The sequence below is a fragment of the Oryctolagus cuniculus genome, chromosome 10 (assembly GCF_964237555.1).
Source record: "Oryctolagus cuniculus chromosome 10, mOryCun1.1, whole genome shotgun sequence".
Lineage (NCBI taxonomy): Eukaryota > Metazoa > Chordata > Mammalia > Lagomorpha > Leporidae > Oryctolagus > Oryctolagus cuniculus.
In genome coordinates, this window is record NC_091441.1 from 24,944,017 (window position 1) to 24,962,766 (window position 18,750).

At 36.5% G+C, this 18,750-nt stretch overlaps 1 protein-coding gene across 2 annotated transcripts in view; it reads right to left on the reverse strand.

The window, feature by feature from the left end:
- DCC (DCC netrin 1 receptor) overlaps positions 1–18,750 on the reverse strand; it is a 1,216,740-nt gene that overhangs the window by 171,979 nt on the left and 1,026,011 nt on the right. For both annotated transcript variants that reach the window (XM_051851212.2, XM_051851210.2), the window contains exon 15: positions 11,859–12,053. In XM_051851212.2, the coding sequence (XP_051707172.1) occupies positions 11,859–12,053 (195 nt within the window). The remainder of the gene's footprint in view (positions 1–11,858; positions 12,054–18,750) is intronic.

Genomic DNA, 18,750 nt, shown 5'->3' on the forward strand with positions numbered 1-18,750 from the left:
TATTTATAGAAAACGACAGAGACAAATAAAGAGGAAACTCTCATCTGTTGGTTCACTTCCCAGATGCCCATAGCAGCCAAGGAAAAGCCAGACTTTCAAAGTCAGGGTCTGTGCTCACCATCAATTTCTCCTCTGGAAGGGACAGGGACCCAAGTACTTGAGCCATTACCTGTTCCTTAGTAGGGTGCATACTAGCAAGCAACCGGAATTGTAAGTGGAGCTGGAACTCAAACGCAGACACTCTGAGATGGGATGTGGGCATCTCAAGTGCTAGCCTTAATATCAGCCTCCAACAGTGCATTTTTAGAGACAGAATTCAAACCCTTATTTGATACCATTAGATTATGAAAAAGTGTAATCATAAATGCAATGCCCATTTTCTTAACCATGTCTTAGTAATTGATACAACATATTTTTAATCAGTGCTTAAAATTATTTATAATATTTGACAATATTTAGAAATATATAACATACCTATCCCCTCAAGATGACTTTGCAAAACTTTCATGTTATTACAGCAATCACAAAAACAAAATTTGATATTTGCAATTAAATTATACATTCCAGAGTCCTACTTTTTCCTTTAATCTATTTTCTTAGAGCAAATAAGTGATGTGCTGTAAATGTAGTTCAGGTGGCACGTACGGCCCAGTGAGTGATCTTACATTTTATCAAGAATGTTCTCACTGGCTGCCGTCCAACCTATTTAAAACGGGACTGTGAATTTCCAGTTTTTCTGCAATGATAAGCTCCCTTTAATTTATCCAGTTGCAATGAATAACAAAGAATAAAGAAAAAAAAAGCCTCATAAAAGTTCAAAACCCCAAAATGTCAGCTACATAATGTCTAAAGGTTTCATAGGAGTAGTAAGATTTGATAATCACCTAGAAGTTGGCAAAGTAAACAGCATAGTAACAAATTTCTTTTTACTGTTTTTGCTTTTTTTCTATTTTGCTCTGAAGGAAGGCTTGCCAGCCACTGTTCCAACATAAGCCCTGTCTCCTCTCTGAGAGGAGGAGACTCTGAACGCAACTGAAGGAAGAGCAAATAATCTACAAAAAGTCACTCAGGACAGAGATCAGGAGTAGAGGCACCCTGAGTCTGTCAGAACCTGTGTAAGTTTCAGCCCAAAAGACCACAAAAAAGAACAGCAAAGAAAAAAACTTCATTGAGATTTTACTTATTCCTCAGAGAAAGCAAGATGAACTCTGATCAGAATCTTAACTCTTCATTGCCTGTGAAAACCAGTACATGAAAAAATTTTAGGTGAACATTCCAAAGCCACTCTTGTAATGATTCTCTGAGAAATAAAGTGTACCTAAAATGGAAGAAAAAAAACCAGAAAATCTCAACTAAATTGTGTTGAATGTAGAAAAACAGGAAACTACAACTTGAGAAAAGGACAATGTTATCATATATAAGAATGTTATCCTGTGAGTTTAATAATACAATTGAAAGGATAATGTCAGCAATCAGTGAACATGATAGAATGGTAAAAGTCATTCAATATCAAGAAAAGAGAGAAAAAAGTTGAAAATTTAAACAAAACAAACCCAACAGAGTTTGAGAAACCTGAGACATAATTCAAAGGTGAAAAACATGCAATGAGGGTTTCAGAGGAGGGGGATGAATGATTGGGGAAAGAAAACATACTTGAAGAAATATTGACCCAAATTGGTGAATCCCATAAGTTTACAGATTGGCTAAGCATAACAAAACTCAGTTAAGATTAATTCAGACTATTATGTCTCCACATGTTGTAAGCAAGCTGCTGTAACCAAACATTACAAATGATTCTTAAGAGAGCACAGAACAAGAAAGTAATATTACAAGGGATCATCATTTTGAATGACTGCTGGTTTCTTAACAGAGAACAGAGTCCAGAATACAATGAGACACTATCTTTAAAAGTCTGAAGGAAACTGTAATCAATGCACAGTTATTCTTAAGTTTTGAAACTTAACTGAAAAGTGATCGTTGTTAAATATAAGAGTGGGAATAAGAAAGGGAAGAGATGTGCAATTTGGGACATGCTCAAGCTGACTTACCCCAAACAGTAGAGTTAGAAACATACCAGGGGATTCCAATTCAATCCCATCAAGGTGGCATGTACCAATGCCATCTCACTAGTCCCAGTGATCAATTTCTGTTCACAATTGATCATAATGATAGGACTAAGAACCAAAGGGATCACATAAACAAGAATAGTGTCTGCAAATACTAGCTGACAGAATAAAAAAGGGAGAGAATGGTCCAACATGGGAAGCGAGATACACAGCAGACCCACAGAATGGCAGAAGTCCTAAACAGCACTCTGGCCTCAGAATCAGCCTTTAAGGCATGGAGATCTGGCTGAAAAGCCCATGAGACTATTTCAGGCATAGAAAGCCAAGACACTCTGGCAAAACAAAACAAAACAAAAAAACAAACAAACGAAACAACCTAAAAGAAAGATCTCCGTGAGTGAGATCCCAGTGGAAAGAACAAGTAATCAAAGAAGGAGGTACCTTTCTCTGAAGGGAGGAGAGAACTTCCACTTTGACTACGACCTTGTCTAAATAGGATCAGAGTCAGTGAACTCAAAAGGCTTCCATAGCCTTGGCAACTCATGACAAGAGCCTAGGGTGATTACTGATGCCATAAACAAGAGTGTCAATTTGTAAAGTCAACAACAGGAGTCACTGTGCACTTCCTCCTCATGTAGGATCTCTGTCCTTAATGTGCTGTACATTGTGATTTAATGCTATAACGAGTACTCAAACAGTATTTTTCACTTTGTGTTTCTATGTGGGTGCAAACTGTTGAAATCTTTACTTAATATATGCTAAACTGATCTTCTGTATCTAAAGAGAATTGAAAATGAATATTGATGTGAATGGAAGGGGAGAGGGAGAGAGAAAGGGGAGGGTTGCTGGTGGGAGGAAAGTTATGGGGGGAAGCCATTGTAATCCATAAGCTGTACTTTGGAAATTTATATTCATTAAATAAAGGTTTAAAAAAAGTCTGAAGGAAAAAAATTCTGTCAATATAGAATTATATATCCAGTACAAATATCCTTTGAAAATAGAGTGAGAGTAAATAAATTTTTCTATAAAGCAAAACTAAGGAAATTTGATAATAGAATCAAATAGAAATTTGATAGTAGATCAAACTACAAAGAAATGGTAAAAGGTTTTCAAGATAAAGAAAAATACCAGAGAAAACTTCATCTTCAGGTATGAATGAAAAGTATAGGAAACATTAAATATCTGAAGAAATATAAAATGCCATATTTTTCTTTTAAATTCTAAAAAATATGTATGAGTATATACAACAGAAAATATAATATTTTCTAATGGGATATTTAACTTATGTACATGTATTATATGGATGATAAAGAGACCGCTGTGATTATAATTTTTTAAATTTTGCATGATACACGACAAAGTTAACTCTAAATAGATTATTGTGGTTTAAAAACACAGATGTTAGTTTCTAAAGCAATCACTAAGAGCAGGGATTAGCAATGTATCATTTAGGGCCTATGTTGTTGATAGCCCATGAGTTATGAATATTTTTTACATATAGTATGAGTATTTATAACATATAAAATTACTATTTGTACATTACACAATGTATATATGTATTAAAATATCATATGGTATCGTATAAAATGTATAATTAATTTTATATTATAATATATAAAAATAAAAATCATATAAAATAAATATTCTTGGGCTTCCAGATAGATTTTATTAGACTGTAGTCATGTTTGTCTATTTATTTATATATTTTCTATGGTTGCTTTCCTACTCTAATGCTCACATTGAGAAGTAGGGGTTTGCTTTTTAAGATTTCTTTTTTGACAGGCAGAGTGTACAGTGAGAGAGAGAGAGACAGAGAGAAAGGTCTCCTTTGCAGTTGGTTCACCCTCCAATGGCCGCCACGGCCGGTGTCCTGCTGCCAGTGCACCACGCTGATCTGAACGCAGGAGCCAGGTGCTTCTCCTGGTCTCCCATGCGGGTGCAGGGCCCAAGCACTTGGGCCATCCTCCACTGCACTCCCTGGCCACAGCAGAGAGCTGGCCTGGAAGAGGGGCAACCGGGACAGAATCTGGCACCCTGACCGGGACTAGAACCCGGGGAGCCGGCACCGCAAGGTGGAGGATTAGCCTATTGAGCCGTGGTGCTGGCCTGTTTTTTAAGATTTTATTTATTTATTTGAGAGGCAGAGTTACAGAGAGAGGTTGAGACATAGAAAGGCAATGTCCAGAGTTGGTCCTCCAAAGCCAGGAGCCAGGAGCTTCTTCTGCGTCTCCCATGTGGGTGCAGGGGCCCAGGCACTTGGGTCATCTTCCACTGCTTTTCCAGACCATAAGCAAAGAACTGTATCAGAAGAGCAGCAGCTGGGACACAAACCAGCACCCATATGGGATGCCTGCACTACAGGCAGAGAGAGGCTTAGCCTACTACACCACAGTGCCAGGCCCAGAAGACATGGCCTGGAAAACTTAAAATATTATTCCGTGGTACTTTACAGAAAATATCAGGTGATTTCTGATAAGACATACTTCTAAAGTGCTACAAAAAATTAAAATATTGTGTTCTTAAAATTGTATCTAGGAATGATATTGAATCTGTTCTCTTTGTATTAATGTCACATTAACTTGAGAATTGATGAGAATTGTGTTGTAATAATTTTAAAGCATTTTTATAACCCTGAAATCTAATGTATTAAAAAATTCCTTATAAATTTGTCAAATAATCAAAAAAACTAGGGAAAACAAACAACAGAGACAAACAGAAGAAAAAAATTAAAAATGGCAGATCTAAATTTAACTGTGTGTATGTGTGTGTGTGTGTGTATATCATTATATTAAAATATATACTCTGGTTTCTCTTCAGATCATATAAATCTTTCACCTTTTACATTAAAATGTAATGGTCTAAAAACTCCAAGTAAAAGGCTGAAATTGGGACCAGCGTCATGGCATAGTGAGTAAAGCCACAGCCAGCAATACCAAACACCATCCTTTACTGCCTGTGACACCATCCCATATGGGCACCAGTTTGAGCTCTGGCTGCTCCACTTCAAATCCAGCTCCCTGTTAATGTGCCTGGGAAATCAGTGGAAGATTGTACCCATATGGGATATGTAAAAGGAATTCCTGGCTTCTACATGGCCCAGGCCTGGTCTTTGTGACCATTTGGGGAGTGAACCAGCAGATGGAAGGTCAGTTGGTCTCTTTCTCTCTCCCCTCCCTTTCTAACTCTTTCAAATAAATAAAATAAATCTTTAAAAAAAGGCTGAAATTTTCAATAGCAAGACCAAACCATATATTACCCATGAGAGATAAACTTTAACTATAAAGGCATATGTTGAATGTAATGAAGGGAAAAGGCATATCATGTGAATTATAAGAAGGCTTGAGTAGCTATATTAATAACAGATAAAATAGTCTTAAAGACAAAGAGATTACCAGGGATAAAGAGAGTCATTCATAAAGCTAAATGAGGTAATTTGCCAAGAAGACTTAACGATTACAAAATGTGTTGGCTTAATAACAGACTTTCCAAGTAAATGAAGCAAAAAAAAAAAAAAAAGACAGATTTAGGAGATAAAGATGATTCTAATTTATAAAAGATTTCGATGCCAAATCATAACAATTCACAAAATTATTTGTCAAAAAAATTTAGCAAATGCATAGATGACCTCAGAAACACTATCAATGACCTTGATGGAATTACATTTACAAACCTCCATACTTAACACTTGCAGAATACACAGTACTTTCATATTCATATAGTACACTCAACAAAATTTACAGGGTGTTGGTCCATTATAAAGTCTCAAAACACTTAAAGATACTGAAATCATTGTAAGTTTTCTAAACATCCTAAAATAAACTGAAAATAAGTAGTACTGAAATAACTTGGAAAAATCCAAGTTGTAAAGATCAAGCAATGTTCTAAATAATTTGGTGGGAATAAAAAAAATCACAAGAGAGATTAGAAAATGGTTTGTACTAAAAATAATAAAAACATAACATACCAAAAGGTGGTTTGTAAATAAACTGGTATTTATAGAAACATCAGTGGCTTTAGGTATTTATGTGTTTCCATAAAAAATATTAAAAACAGGAGTGAATGTGGGGTTACCTGCATCTCATATCCTAGTGCTTGGTTCAAGTTCTGGCTACTCCACTTCTAATCAAGTTCCCTACAAATTCACACCCTAGAGACAACAACTGATGGCTCAAGTACTTGAGTTCCTGCCACCCATGTAGATGACCAGAATGGAGTCTCTGACTCCTAGCTTCTTCTTGCCCAGACCTGACTGGAGAGAGAACCAACTGATGGTAGACAGATCTCTATCTCTCTCTCTGACTTTGAAATAAATAAAAGATGAATTTTAAAACATAATTTTGATCTCTTGGAATGATATTCTTTTTCTCCCTTTAAAAAATATGATGAACTACATTATTTTTGAAGGGTTACTAGCCTTGAATTTCTCAAATCAATCCTATGTGTTCATCATATATTATCCATTTCTTGTAATACTGGGCACAACTTGTTAATGTTTATTAAGGAGTTTTTGTGCCTAAATTCATGAAGTTATAAATGTCTATAATTTTGTTTTCATTTGATGTCTTTATCTACTTTCTTTTTTTTTTAGAATGGTATTGGCCTCACAAAATTAGATGGACAATATTTGCTTTTCTCCTATTAAAATTGGTGTGAAACCACTAAACCACTATTTATTCTTTTTTTTTTTTTATTTTTTGACAGGCAGAGTGGACAGTGAGAGAGAAAGACAGAGAGAAAGGTCTTCCTTTTGCCGTTGGTTCACCCTCCAATGGCCGCCGCGGCCGGCGCGCTGTGGCCGGCGCACCGCGCTGATCCGATGGCAGGAGCCAGGTGCTTATCCTGATCTCCCATGGGGTGCAGGGCCCAAGCACCTGGGCCATCCTCTACTGCACTGCCTGACCACAGCAGAGAGCTGGCCTGGAAGAGGGGCAACCGGGACAGAATCCGGCACCCCGACCGGGACTAGAACCCGGTGTGCCAGCGCTGCAGGCGGAGGATTAGCCTAGTGAGCTGCGGCGCCGGCCACTATTTATTCTTTTTTTTTTTAAATGAATATAAATTTCCAAAGTACAGAATATTGATTACAATGACTTCCCCCCGATAACGTCCCTCCAACCTGCAACCCTCCCCTTATCCACTCCCTCTCCCCTTCCATTCACATCAAGATTCATTTTCGATTCTCTTTATCTACAGAAGATCAGTTTAGCATACATTAAGTAAAGATTTCAACAGTTTGCTCCCACACAGAAACTTAAAGTGAAAAATACTGTTTGAGTACTAGTTATAGCATTAAATCTCAATGTACAGCACACTAAGGACAAAGATCCTAAATGAGGAGTAAGTGCACAGTGACTCCTGTTGTTGACTTAACAAATTGACACTCTTGTTTATGGCCTCAGTAATCACCCTAGGCTCTTGTCATGAGCTGCCAAGGCTATGGAAACCCCCTGGGTTCACTGACTCTGATCATTTTTAGACAAGGCCATGGTAAAAGTGGAAGTTCTCTCCTCTCTTCAGAGAAAGGTACCTCCTTCTTTGATGACCCATTCTTTCCACTGGGATCTCACTCGTGGAGATCTTTTATTTAGGTTCCCCCCCCCCCAGAGTGTCTTGGCTTTCCATGCCTGAAATACTCTCATGGGCATTTCAGCCGGATCTGCATGCCTTAAGGGCTGATTATGAGGCCAGAGTGCTGTTAGGACATTTGCCATTCTATGGGTCTGCTGTGTATCTCACTTCCCATGTTGGACCATTCTCTCCCTTTTTTATTCTGTCAGCTAGTATTTGCAGACACTATTCTTGTTTATGTGATCCCTTTGGTTCTTAGTCCTATCATTATGATCAATTGTGAACAGAAATTGATCACTGGGACTAGTGAGATGGCATTGGTACATGCCACCTCGGTGGGATTGAATTGGAATCCCCTGGTATGTTTCTAACTCTACTGTTTGAGGTAAGTCAGCTTGAGCATGTCCCGAATTGTACATCTCTTCCCTCTCTTATTCCCACTCTTATATTTAACAGTGATCACTTTTCAGTTAAGTTTCAGCACTTAAGAAGAATTGTGTATTGATTACAGTATTGGTTGAACTCTGTAATTAACACACAATTATTCTTAGGTGTTTAAATTTTAACTGAAAAGTGATCCCTGTTATGAATTTGGAAAACATTCTGCTGAGTGAAATAAGCCAATCCCAAAGGGACAAATACTACTTGTTCTCCTTGATAGGTGACAACTAACTGAGCACCAAAAAGGAAACCTGTTAAAGTGAAATGAACACTATGAGAAATGGTGACTTGATCAGCCCTCACCCTGACTGTTGATGAGCAGCTTAATATGTTATCCCTCTTAGTATTTTTTAGTTTGTTCTACTTAATACTTTTGGTTGAATACTGTAATCAATACACTATTTATTCTTAATATCTTCCACTGTCTTCCCATGTGCAATAGAGGGACCTGGATCAGAAAGCAGAGTAACTGGGATTCAAACCAGCACTCCAATAACGGTTGCTGGAGTTGCAATCAGCAACTTAACCCACTGCCACCACACCCATCCCTTGAAAACTCCTTCAAAAAATTTCAAAAAATATTCATGTTAATAATTTCTAGAAAGCTCGGATGAATAGGCAACTTTTTAAATCTGATTAATGTCATCCATAAGAAACTATTGCTAACAATCTGTTTCATGTAGACTGAATCATTCCCCTCTAAAATCAGAAACAAGGTATAGATGCTTGCTTTCAACACTTCTATTCGACATTTTCTGGGATAGTCTAACCACTGCAATAGGTAAGAAAAGAAATGAGAGGTACAGAGGTCCGATATTAGGTGTAAAACTGTTCTTATTTGCATTTGGTATGCTTGTTTTCATAGAAAATATCATAGACTCTACAAAATGTATAGAATGAACAGATAAATTTAACATGTGTAAGGTTGCAATGTCAATGTGTAAGAATCTGTTGTATTATTCAAACTAGCAGTGAACAGCTGGAAAATAAATATTAAAAACAAAATACTTCTTAAAATATATACATCTTAGGAATAAATCTAGTAAGAGTACTCAAGATGTTTTTATTAAAATCTATGAAATATTACTGTTAGAGAAAAGAAATATTTAAAACATACTTTAGTATACAATAATTATACATAAATAAAATTTTAAAACTTAAAAAATAGACAATTTAAATATGTACAGATTGTTGTACATAACTCAATAAATTATAAATAAAAATCAAAAAACAGCAAATACAGCTAAATGGATAGCTTTTAAAAATGATTTGGTTTCAAGCTAATTTCACTAAGTAGGGCTGAATTCAGATCATGTGGCTCCTATCATGTGTAGCATGGCACTAGAGCTCTTGAGGTAAAGGAGTAAATGTCAATAGATTAATTATAAATAACTGATGGTTGAAACATTGGGTAATGAATCTGTATTCCTTTATTAGACAAGTTATTTGTTTAAATCAGACATTATTAGATAGTGTTCAAAAGCAGGTCAGTGTCTGGTATCTGAACAGTGCATTACTATGCCTGGTAAACAAAACGTTCCTGAGAAGTTTTACTCTCTCATCACAGAGGAGAAAAGATTTATTGGTCAATTATAAAGCAAATAGCTTTTTTATAGTCTAAAATCCAACCATGATACTTGAAGTTATGGCTGACCCTGTGCTTAAATGGTTTATAACTTTATTTAATTCATTTTTAGTTGAGTGTCACATAGTCCTTAAGACATAAAATTTCCCCTTATGTATTATATGTATGTGACTAAACAAGTTTTTAATTCTAAAGCTTCAAATATAAAAATTTATTTTACAAATATGTTTTCAAAAGATAACAAACTATGTGCCTATTTTAATATGCAGAAGAATAAATATAACAATTAGTGGTTTCAACAAATTCTTAATTTTTGTAAAATTGCAGCTTAAAGTATGTTACACACAATTTGACTAAAAAGTGAAAGCACACATTGAAAAAAATGACAATTTATTTGCATAATTATGAAGATGCTTAACGAACAATAATCTGTTAATTACTTTTTTCCCTATTTTATGTTATAACATGGAACTAATATCAAATGGTTGAACCTAAATACATTATGTGTGTGTGAAATATCTTTCCTACTACATTATCAAGCAACAGACTCATGATTACCATTGAGATAGTTTCATATTCTATTTTATCTTTAACAATTTCCTAGCTCCATATACATATATATATATATCCATATATAGTTTTAAATGGATATATGTGTGTGTATGTATATATATATATATCTACCTTATAAAGTGATTTTTCTTTTTCTCCTATTAAACCCTTGGGGAATTTATCCATGTTAATATTCCACACTCCTAAATTTTATTAGATTTGGATTTTCCTGGAGAGATTTTTTTTTTTTTTTGTAACAAAGGACATCATTTTCAAAGGATATGGTGAAGCCATGCACTTTTCTGTCCTGTTACCTTCTGAGTTTACATCCCATTCTCATTGCCAGGTGCGTGTGCATTGCCTCAGGAGCCTCCTTCCCTGTGTCGACTGAGTGGCACCAAGAACTCTGAGAGGTTGTATATTGAATAATGGATAAGAGAGTGTCCCCTGACAGAGGTTTGAGGGCCATAAAATATGAGTTTTCTGATTACCTTTACGTCCAACTTCAGGAATTCATTGTGAGAATATTATTTCTAAATATGAATCTAAATAAAAGTGTGCAGAGTTTTTAGTAGTTGCTTCTCTTATTAGTGTTTGAAGCAATTATAAAGAGAATGAGTCAGTACAATTTTCCCCCTGCACTGAGAAAATCTTTCCTTGGGACTACATTTTAGCTATTCAAATTCAAATCAGGCTTCTCATCACAAAACTCTGCTTGTGTGAGACATGGAAGTAAGTAGCACCCCTCCCAACCCTCATGAGTTTGGGTTTCCAGACGGTTCATTGTACTTCATTGCAAATAATACACAGAAATTAAGTCACCAAGTAGAATCAACTTGCCTTTTGCTTTATGAGAACTGCTGAACTCATTGGTATCCTGATATAATTCATGTGTTCCTGTTGTTTCTTTATGCTAATAATATAATCTCTTACTGCAGTGTAGAAAAATCAAATATAAAATGAATATGACTACTTCACACATGTTAGAGCTCTCTGAACTCATTTCCAATCAATTTAGAAATATGACAAATGAGGTATTCTTCAGTTAAAGAAAAATAGAAAGAAAGAGGTAGAGCTGAGCAAAATAGAGAAATAAAATAACTTGGTTTTGGGAGGGAGAAGGGATGCCTGTAGGAGAGAGTTTGATAACTGTAATTTATTGTCATGACTAAATATCCCTTTCTCCATCTTGTTATTAATGCCATAGACCAAAGTTTTATCTATGAACATCAAGGAAAAACAAGGTAGTGTGACTAGGTCACTCAAGGTTAAAGAAAACTTGACAGAACATACTCCCAGGTAGAACAATAAAGATGAAAAACATGCCAACTTTCCTTTGATAATAATGATTAAGATTAGAAGTTTCTATTGACCACTGGAAAAAGAAATGATCCACAGCATTTTTTTACCCTATGACACATGAACAAGGGCACATGCCATGATACACTCCTGTACGGATCTCGAGGCGCAATCCCCCAAATCCAAACAGGAACTGTGTATGTATTTCTGTCTATTTATATACAGAGATTTGCTTCAAGAGTTAAGAAATGATACAAGTTGAAATCATAATCCCAAAGAAAAATTGTACAAGAAAAAAAAATCAAAAACAAATAATTTTTCCATGAATGAAACTCACAGATACTCACCTAATCTCTCAATGGAATAATACCGCTGCTTACTGTCCACGCGCACGGTCTCTGCATAAGGGCTCCCAACACCGTATCCAATAATGTAACCTCTCACTACAATGTTTGGGTTCAAGGGAGGTGTCCAACTCATGATTATGCAGTTGGTCTGAGGTCTCACATGAAGAGAGCTTGGCTGATCAGGGACTTGAGATTCTAGGATTCGAAAAGAGGATTCATCAGCATGTCACATAATAGAAACGATAGCATGGCAAAACTTTGTTCAAGAAAGACTTAATATCATGTTCCATAAACACTCACACAATGCATCATATTTGTTCCAATCTTCCTTTTCAGAGTTTAAAATACTTTTCACATTCAACGAAATTGAATTCCTTACTCAGGCATGGTAGCATCATATATTTTTAGTCTAATGGTTTCTTCCCTGTGTGTTTCCAGTGTATTTTGATTATATATCATTAATAAAAGGTAAAATAAAGAGGCCAGTGCTGTGGCATAGTGGTAAAGCCACTGCGACAGTGCTGGCATCCCATATGGGCAATGGTTCGAGACCCGGCTGCTCCACTTCTGATCCGGCTCCCTGCTATGGCCTGGGAAAGCAGTAGAAGATGACCCAAGTCCTTGGGTCCCTTCACCTGCAGGAGGGACCCAGAAGAAGCTCCTGGCTCTTGGCTTCAGATCAGCGCAGCTCAGCCATTGCAGCCAATGGGGGAGTGAATCAGTGGAAAAACACCTCTCTCTCTCTCTGCCTCTCCTCTGTATGTAACTCTGACTTTCAAATAAATAAATAAATCTTTTAAAAAAGGTAAAATAAAAACAGGTATAAGAATAATAGAATGGGAAATTAAATGTTAAAAACTATCTTGCCCAAGAATTACTTATTATGATTTAACTAGAAAGGAAAATCAGTGTGCTAGTTCTTCCTTAGGTAATGGTTAAGAAAATGGTTCAGGATCAGGATTAGGATGGTAGTTGACCCACAGCTTATTGCCTCTATGCTAAATGCATTTTCATTAAAGAAAAGAGGCAGTGGCCAAATTAAAGCCACACAGGCTTTGAAGCTCTGCAAACCTGATTTCATATCATGTCCTACTACTTACTAATTGTGTGTTCTCATGAAATTATTTAACTTCTCTATGATTCCTTTTTGATTGGTTGGCATTCCCATATTGATGTATTTAAAACTTAAAAACTTTGGAAGTAAAAAGGAGCATTAACATCAATACTGGATACACCCTAGCTATAAAGACTGTAAGACCTTTACTTATCCAAAGTCCCACCTGTAGAATGAAAATAATATTATTTAAAATCTCACATAGTGTTGAGAAGATGTAATGAGTCAATGTATAAAAACACTCCCATTGTAAGTCCTCAACTTATGTTAGTTATTAGGGAGATAATATACATGCCACCTTGACATATATTTTTACTAAGATTGTGTATTTAATACATTTTAATAAAACGCCTACATTTTTATATTTGCATCATTATTTTTCCTTCTGATTTCAACTATAAAAGAATGATTTGTTTTCTGGACACTGGTAATTACTAAGTTAATAAATAGTTATATATCACCTATTAGGTTTGAGATACAAGGTTGGGTACTTAAATGATGTTCAGGGGATAAGGATGAGTGCCTATGGCAGAAATAAAACCTGCACTGTTAGAGTTTATAGTCTAATGGGAAATACAGGCAAGTAAAACGGCAGCTACCATAGATTACAGCAAAGGTTTCAATAGGCCAAATAAAGCTGCATATAGCCTGTTTGAAAATCTGATAAGTCTTTTGGGAGGAAACGGAAGAAAGAATGTGTCCAGCCAAACTTGAAAAGTACAGTGAGTTCCTAACATTTTCTGGGAATTAATAGATACTCAAAGATATTAGTCATTTGAACCTTTATCCGAACTGTGTTCATTATTTCTGTCCCAGCTGAAAGTCTCTGAAAGTAAACTATGCCAAGTTATGCAAGGGAATTTGATGACTAAAGGTAATATTATAATACGCTTTCGTCTGCAGTGTAATTGCAAAAGCTGATGTAATCCCCTCTACCACTTTTTTCCATATTCCATACACATGCTTCTAGCTTAAGTGATAGGTGGGAATATGTATTTTATTAAAGTTTTAAAAGTAGTTACAGTACTAACAGCTTCTCAAAAGATTGTAAAGAGCCTACATCAACAGAATTTTCTGAAGATGCCTTTTCTCTCCTAAAGATACCCCTTTGTGAGCAAAAATGGACAAGCTATAATTTGCCTGCCCTAAAGAGGCCTGCGGAATAATATACAAAGACATCATAAAAAATTATGTTGCAAAATGTGGATGTAAACTGTAACAGCAGAAACACAATGCTTGTGAAATGTTTTCTACTATAAACCCTAAGTAAAAGAAATAAAAAGAAATGAAAGGAATGGATTAATCCTTTTCAACCCTATTGCCATAGTCCCACCAGTGTTCTTGAAATGTAATGTGCTTTATTAACAATTCAGTTTAACACATTTGACATTTTGCAGTAGCTATTGAAACAACAAAGTAATCTTCCTAATCTTATATTGAGAAAATAAAATAAATATTCAGATTTGCTACATTAATTTAAAAACACTGTGAATGCATAGTGATTTGCATGACAACATTCAGCATCTTTTAGAATAAAAAGAAAATATATCAGTAACTATGTTTCACTCTTTGTGCAAACTTCTGGAAGTTGGCTACATTAGCAAGCATAGATTTTTATGCACTGAAGCAGTTGTTTATTTTTGAAAGGTAGAGAGACAGAGACAGACAAAGAGAAATCTTCTATCTGCTGGTTCATTCCCCAAAAGCTTACAACAGGTGAAGATGGGCCAGGCTGAAAACAGGAGCCTGGAACTCAAGCCAAGGCTCCAATGTGAGTGGCAGGGACCCAAGCACTTTTCACTGTCTCTCAGGTGCACATGAGTAGGAAATGGCAATTAGAAGTGAATCCAAGCACTGCAGTAGGAGATGCAGTCATCCCAAATATTAACTACTATGCCAAGTACCCACACCCACTGGTGGTTTAAGCATACTGTAGTAATGCAAATGCCAAGTGATTTTTGAAAAAAAGCAGTTGTTAGTATCCACTCTCACTCTTTATTCTGTAATTTTTTCAAAGATTTATTTATTTACTTGAAAGTGTAACAGAGGAGAGAGAGAGAAAGAGAGAGAGAGAGAGAGAGAGAGAGAATCTCCCATCCCCTGGTTCACTCCCCAGATGGCCACAATGGCCAGGGCTAGGCCAGGCTGAAGCCAGGAGCCTCCTGGGTCTCCCACATGTGTGGCTGGGAACCAAGCACTTGGTCCATCCTCCGCTGCTTTCTCAGGCCCATTAACAGGGAGCTGGAGTATTTGGGACAGGCACACCAATGTGTGCCTATATGGAATTTCAATGATGCAGGTGACCGTTTAACCCACTATACCATGATGCCAGCTCTTCCTCTTTGTTATTCACTGCATATAAAAATGTTGAGTTGCAAACCACATATGTGATAAATGATGTTAATATATAAGCATATATGCTGCTTGATCTAGAGTTTTAGTGGGCTTTATCATCCAACTAAGAGCATAGGCCAGAAGGTCAGTACTGGTCAAGGCAATATTAGACTTAAGCCATGCATAATATGTGGCCTCATTATATTGAAAACTATGTAAGGAAATTGTTCATATTTCAGAATAGTCAATTTGTGACTTCCCACTCACTTCTTAATATAAATATGGACATAACAATTTTCCTTCTATGCTACCTGAGTGAGCTTTCTCTAACACAGTTGACCTTATGGGTTATGGAAGTGGTTATTGCTGGAATGATCTATAAAACATCAATTTAGAAAATTTGCTGTAAAAGGTATGTGACATGAGTACTCCTTACTTTGGATCTAAAATTGAAATTCGCTGTTCAGAGGTACATGAAAGGTTTTATAAGTATCTCTAGGAAAGTGCTTGCCTACACGAAGCATGGAGGAATATTAGAGTAATTATAGAGATACTTTCAAACCAAAGAACACAATTAGCCTGAAATATCCAAATTAATGAGGCCCCAAATTTCTACTGGAGTCTGAATCATCATGATAACCAGATCAACTGCCATTCTTGATTAGTATGGAATTATGGATTCTCTCTTGGTTTAGTGTGTTTCTAAAAACATATGTTTTTCTTCGAGTGATAATTACAGGTTTCCCCTAATGAGCAATGTTCACATGTAGTAACTGGGAAATTTATTAGATTAACTCCCGGGACATTTCTCCAGTTAGTGTGCCTCTTTTATATGCTAGTCCTGGTTCTAGGCACTGGAAATACAGATTTGGGAAAAAAGAAAAAAAACTTCTTGCAAATAAGGAAAATCATGAAATCTGGATGAGTGCTATGTTATGGCACAACAATGGACTCATTGAGGAAGGCCTCGCAGATACAGTTCAAACTTGATGATAAGAGCCAGGCAGGCAGATGTCAGGGTGGGGAGCTCTGTAGGCAAAGACAATAACTAATGCAAGCGTCCTTCCACAAGGAGTTTGGTATTTGAAGAAACGAGAGAAGGTCTTATACCTGCAACATGGAGGGTAGCAGTCAAGAAAAGAAGTTACAACAGAGTAAGTCAGTGGGTATGTAAGATGGTTCAGTTGTTTTAGAAACACATGGTAGTTTCTCCAAACACTATAAGTAGAATTACCATAAAATATTGCAATTCTCTTTGTGAAAGTGGAGACTCCACGCCACTAATGAGTGAGCCCTTAGGATCTTCTGCTACATGAAGCCAGAGAGTTGTAGAAGGGCAAAGGCTTTATGATTCCACTTACATGAGCTACCTGTGCTTGTTACACTCACAGCTTCAGAAAACAGAATGGTGCAACCAGAGACTGGGGGTGGAGTGGACAGACACTGCTTCATGTGTACAAAGTTTCACTTTTGCTATAGGAAGAGAGTTCTGCCAAAGGACAATGGTGCTGGTTACTCAACAAGCCACTCCCTCGTAATTTAAAATGGCTAAGAAAGTAAATTTTAGGTTCTGTCTATACTAACACAGTTTTTTGTTTGTTTTTATAAAATTGAGAGATAGAGGATGTAACCATCCTGCCCCCAGGGAGTAGGTCATCATGAGGCAGAGTAAGATAAGAAGTTTGGGTTTTATTTTAAGGAGAGTGTCTTGAATGGTCATCCGTGGCTGAGGCAAGGGAAGTGAATTGTGATCTAATGTATGTTCTGAAGAGATCACTCTATTTTCCTGGGTGAAAACAAATTTGAGGAGATTTTATGGAGAGAAAGAGGGAGACCATTAAAAAGTTTTTGCCCTCATCTGGTGATCAGTATGGAAATGAAGTAAATGGAGAGATTTGGACGTTTGGGAGACATAGCTAGCAGAGATATACAGTGGGTCTGAGTGGTGTGGAAACAAGGAGACAGCTGAAATTCACAGGCTTGGACAAATGATGACCATGGTGCTTAGATGAGGGAGGACAAGGAAATGCTATCTGGCAATGTCAAATCTGTGATGATTATCAGCCAAACCTGTTGAGTTACCAGGGTAGTACTTGGATATCTAAGTCTGAGGTGTTTTGTATTTTTTTGTATTGTTTTTAGATTTAATTGAAAGGCAGAATGACAGAGAGAGGCATTTTCTTTCTGCTGCTTCACTGTCCAAATGACCACAACAGTGGGACCTGGGTCAGGCCAGAATCCCATCCTGTTAACCTACATGTGTGGCAGAGGCCCAACCACTTGGATTGTCTTCCACAGCCTTCGCCTTTGTAGGTACATTAGCAGGCAGCTGGATTGGAAGTGGAGTGGCTGGGACTTGAACCAGCACGAGGATATGGGATACTGGCATTGCAATCAATAGGTTAACACACTATGCCACAATGCTAGCTCTGAAGTTTGAGGTCCTGATAAAATGTTATGGCCTGAACTATGGATGTGGAAGCTACATAGTAGCTAGATGGTATTTAAAGTAAATGTTTGAATAGTGTTATAATCTGAACATAAGTGAAAATAAATAAAATACAAATAAGATGCTCTTGCTCTGCTGAACACTCTCCAGACTTTTCCCATACCACATTATAAGGCCAGACCCATGAAGATGGCCTAAAAGGTCCCATTGGGTTGATCAATCTCCTCCGTTATTTGACTTCTTCTGCTATTATATTTGTCTTTATTCTCCTCACTCCAGCAATGTGCTATACAATGCATACTATGTAGTGTCTCAAACAAGCCCTGGTCTCAGGATACTTGCACTTCCTGAGCCTTCTACATAGAATGGCTTCCAGACATAGTTTCTCTGTTATTCCATTATACTGCTGTTATTTAATTTTCAACTGTGGCCTTTTTGACTATCATATTTAAAGTTGTAATCCTTCCCTCTCCACTACTAATGTCCTCTTATACCTTTTTCTCCATGGGATATATAGCCAGTTATTGTGCTTCTTATTTAACATAATAATTTCAGTACTCTTTCTTATCCCCTCTCATAAGTTCTTCAACTCTAGTAAGTTCCTAGCACAAAAATGTGATTAAATTCTATATATCCTATGGTATTAAATAAAACTGTTAAACACACATATACATAATAGTTATATAATAATTTTAAATAAATATATATAAATCACAATCTTATATAACTCCATAACATAAAAATATTAAACGAAGAAAGGAATGGTACAGAAATTAAATAAGAAGAAAATAGTTATTAGAGACTTTTTTCAGCTAGTGGCCAGCAGGATTAGTTTCTGCCAGTTCTTGCTAATTAAGGTGATCTTTGCTGTGCCGTCTGCTTTGGATGCCATTGCCAAATGATGTCAGGCAGTCTTTTGACAAATACTCACATATGTGTTCTCCATTTAGCATGCTGCGTTTTATGGGTCATTTTGTTACAGTGTCATTCCAATC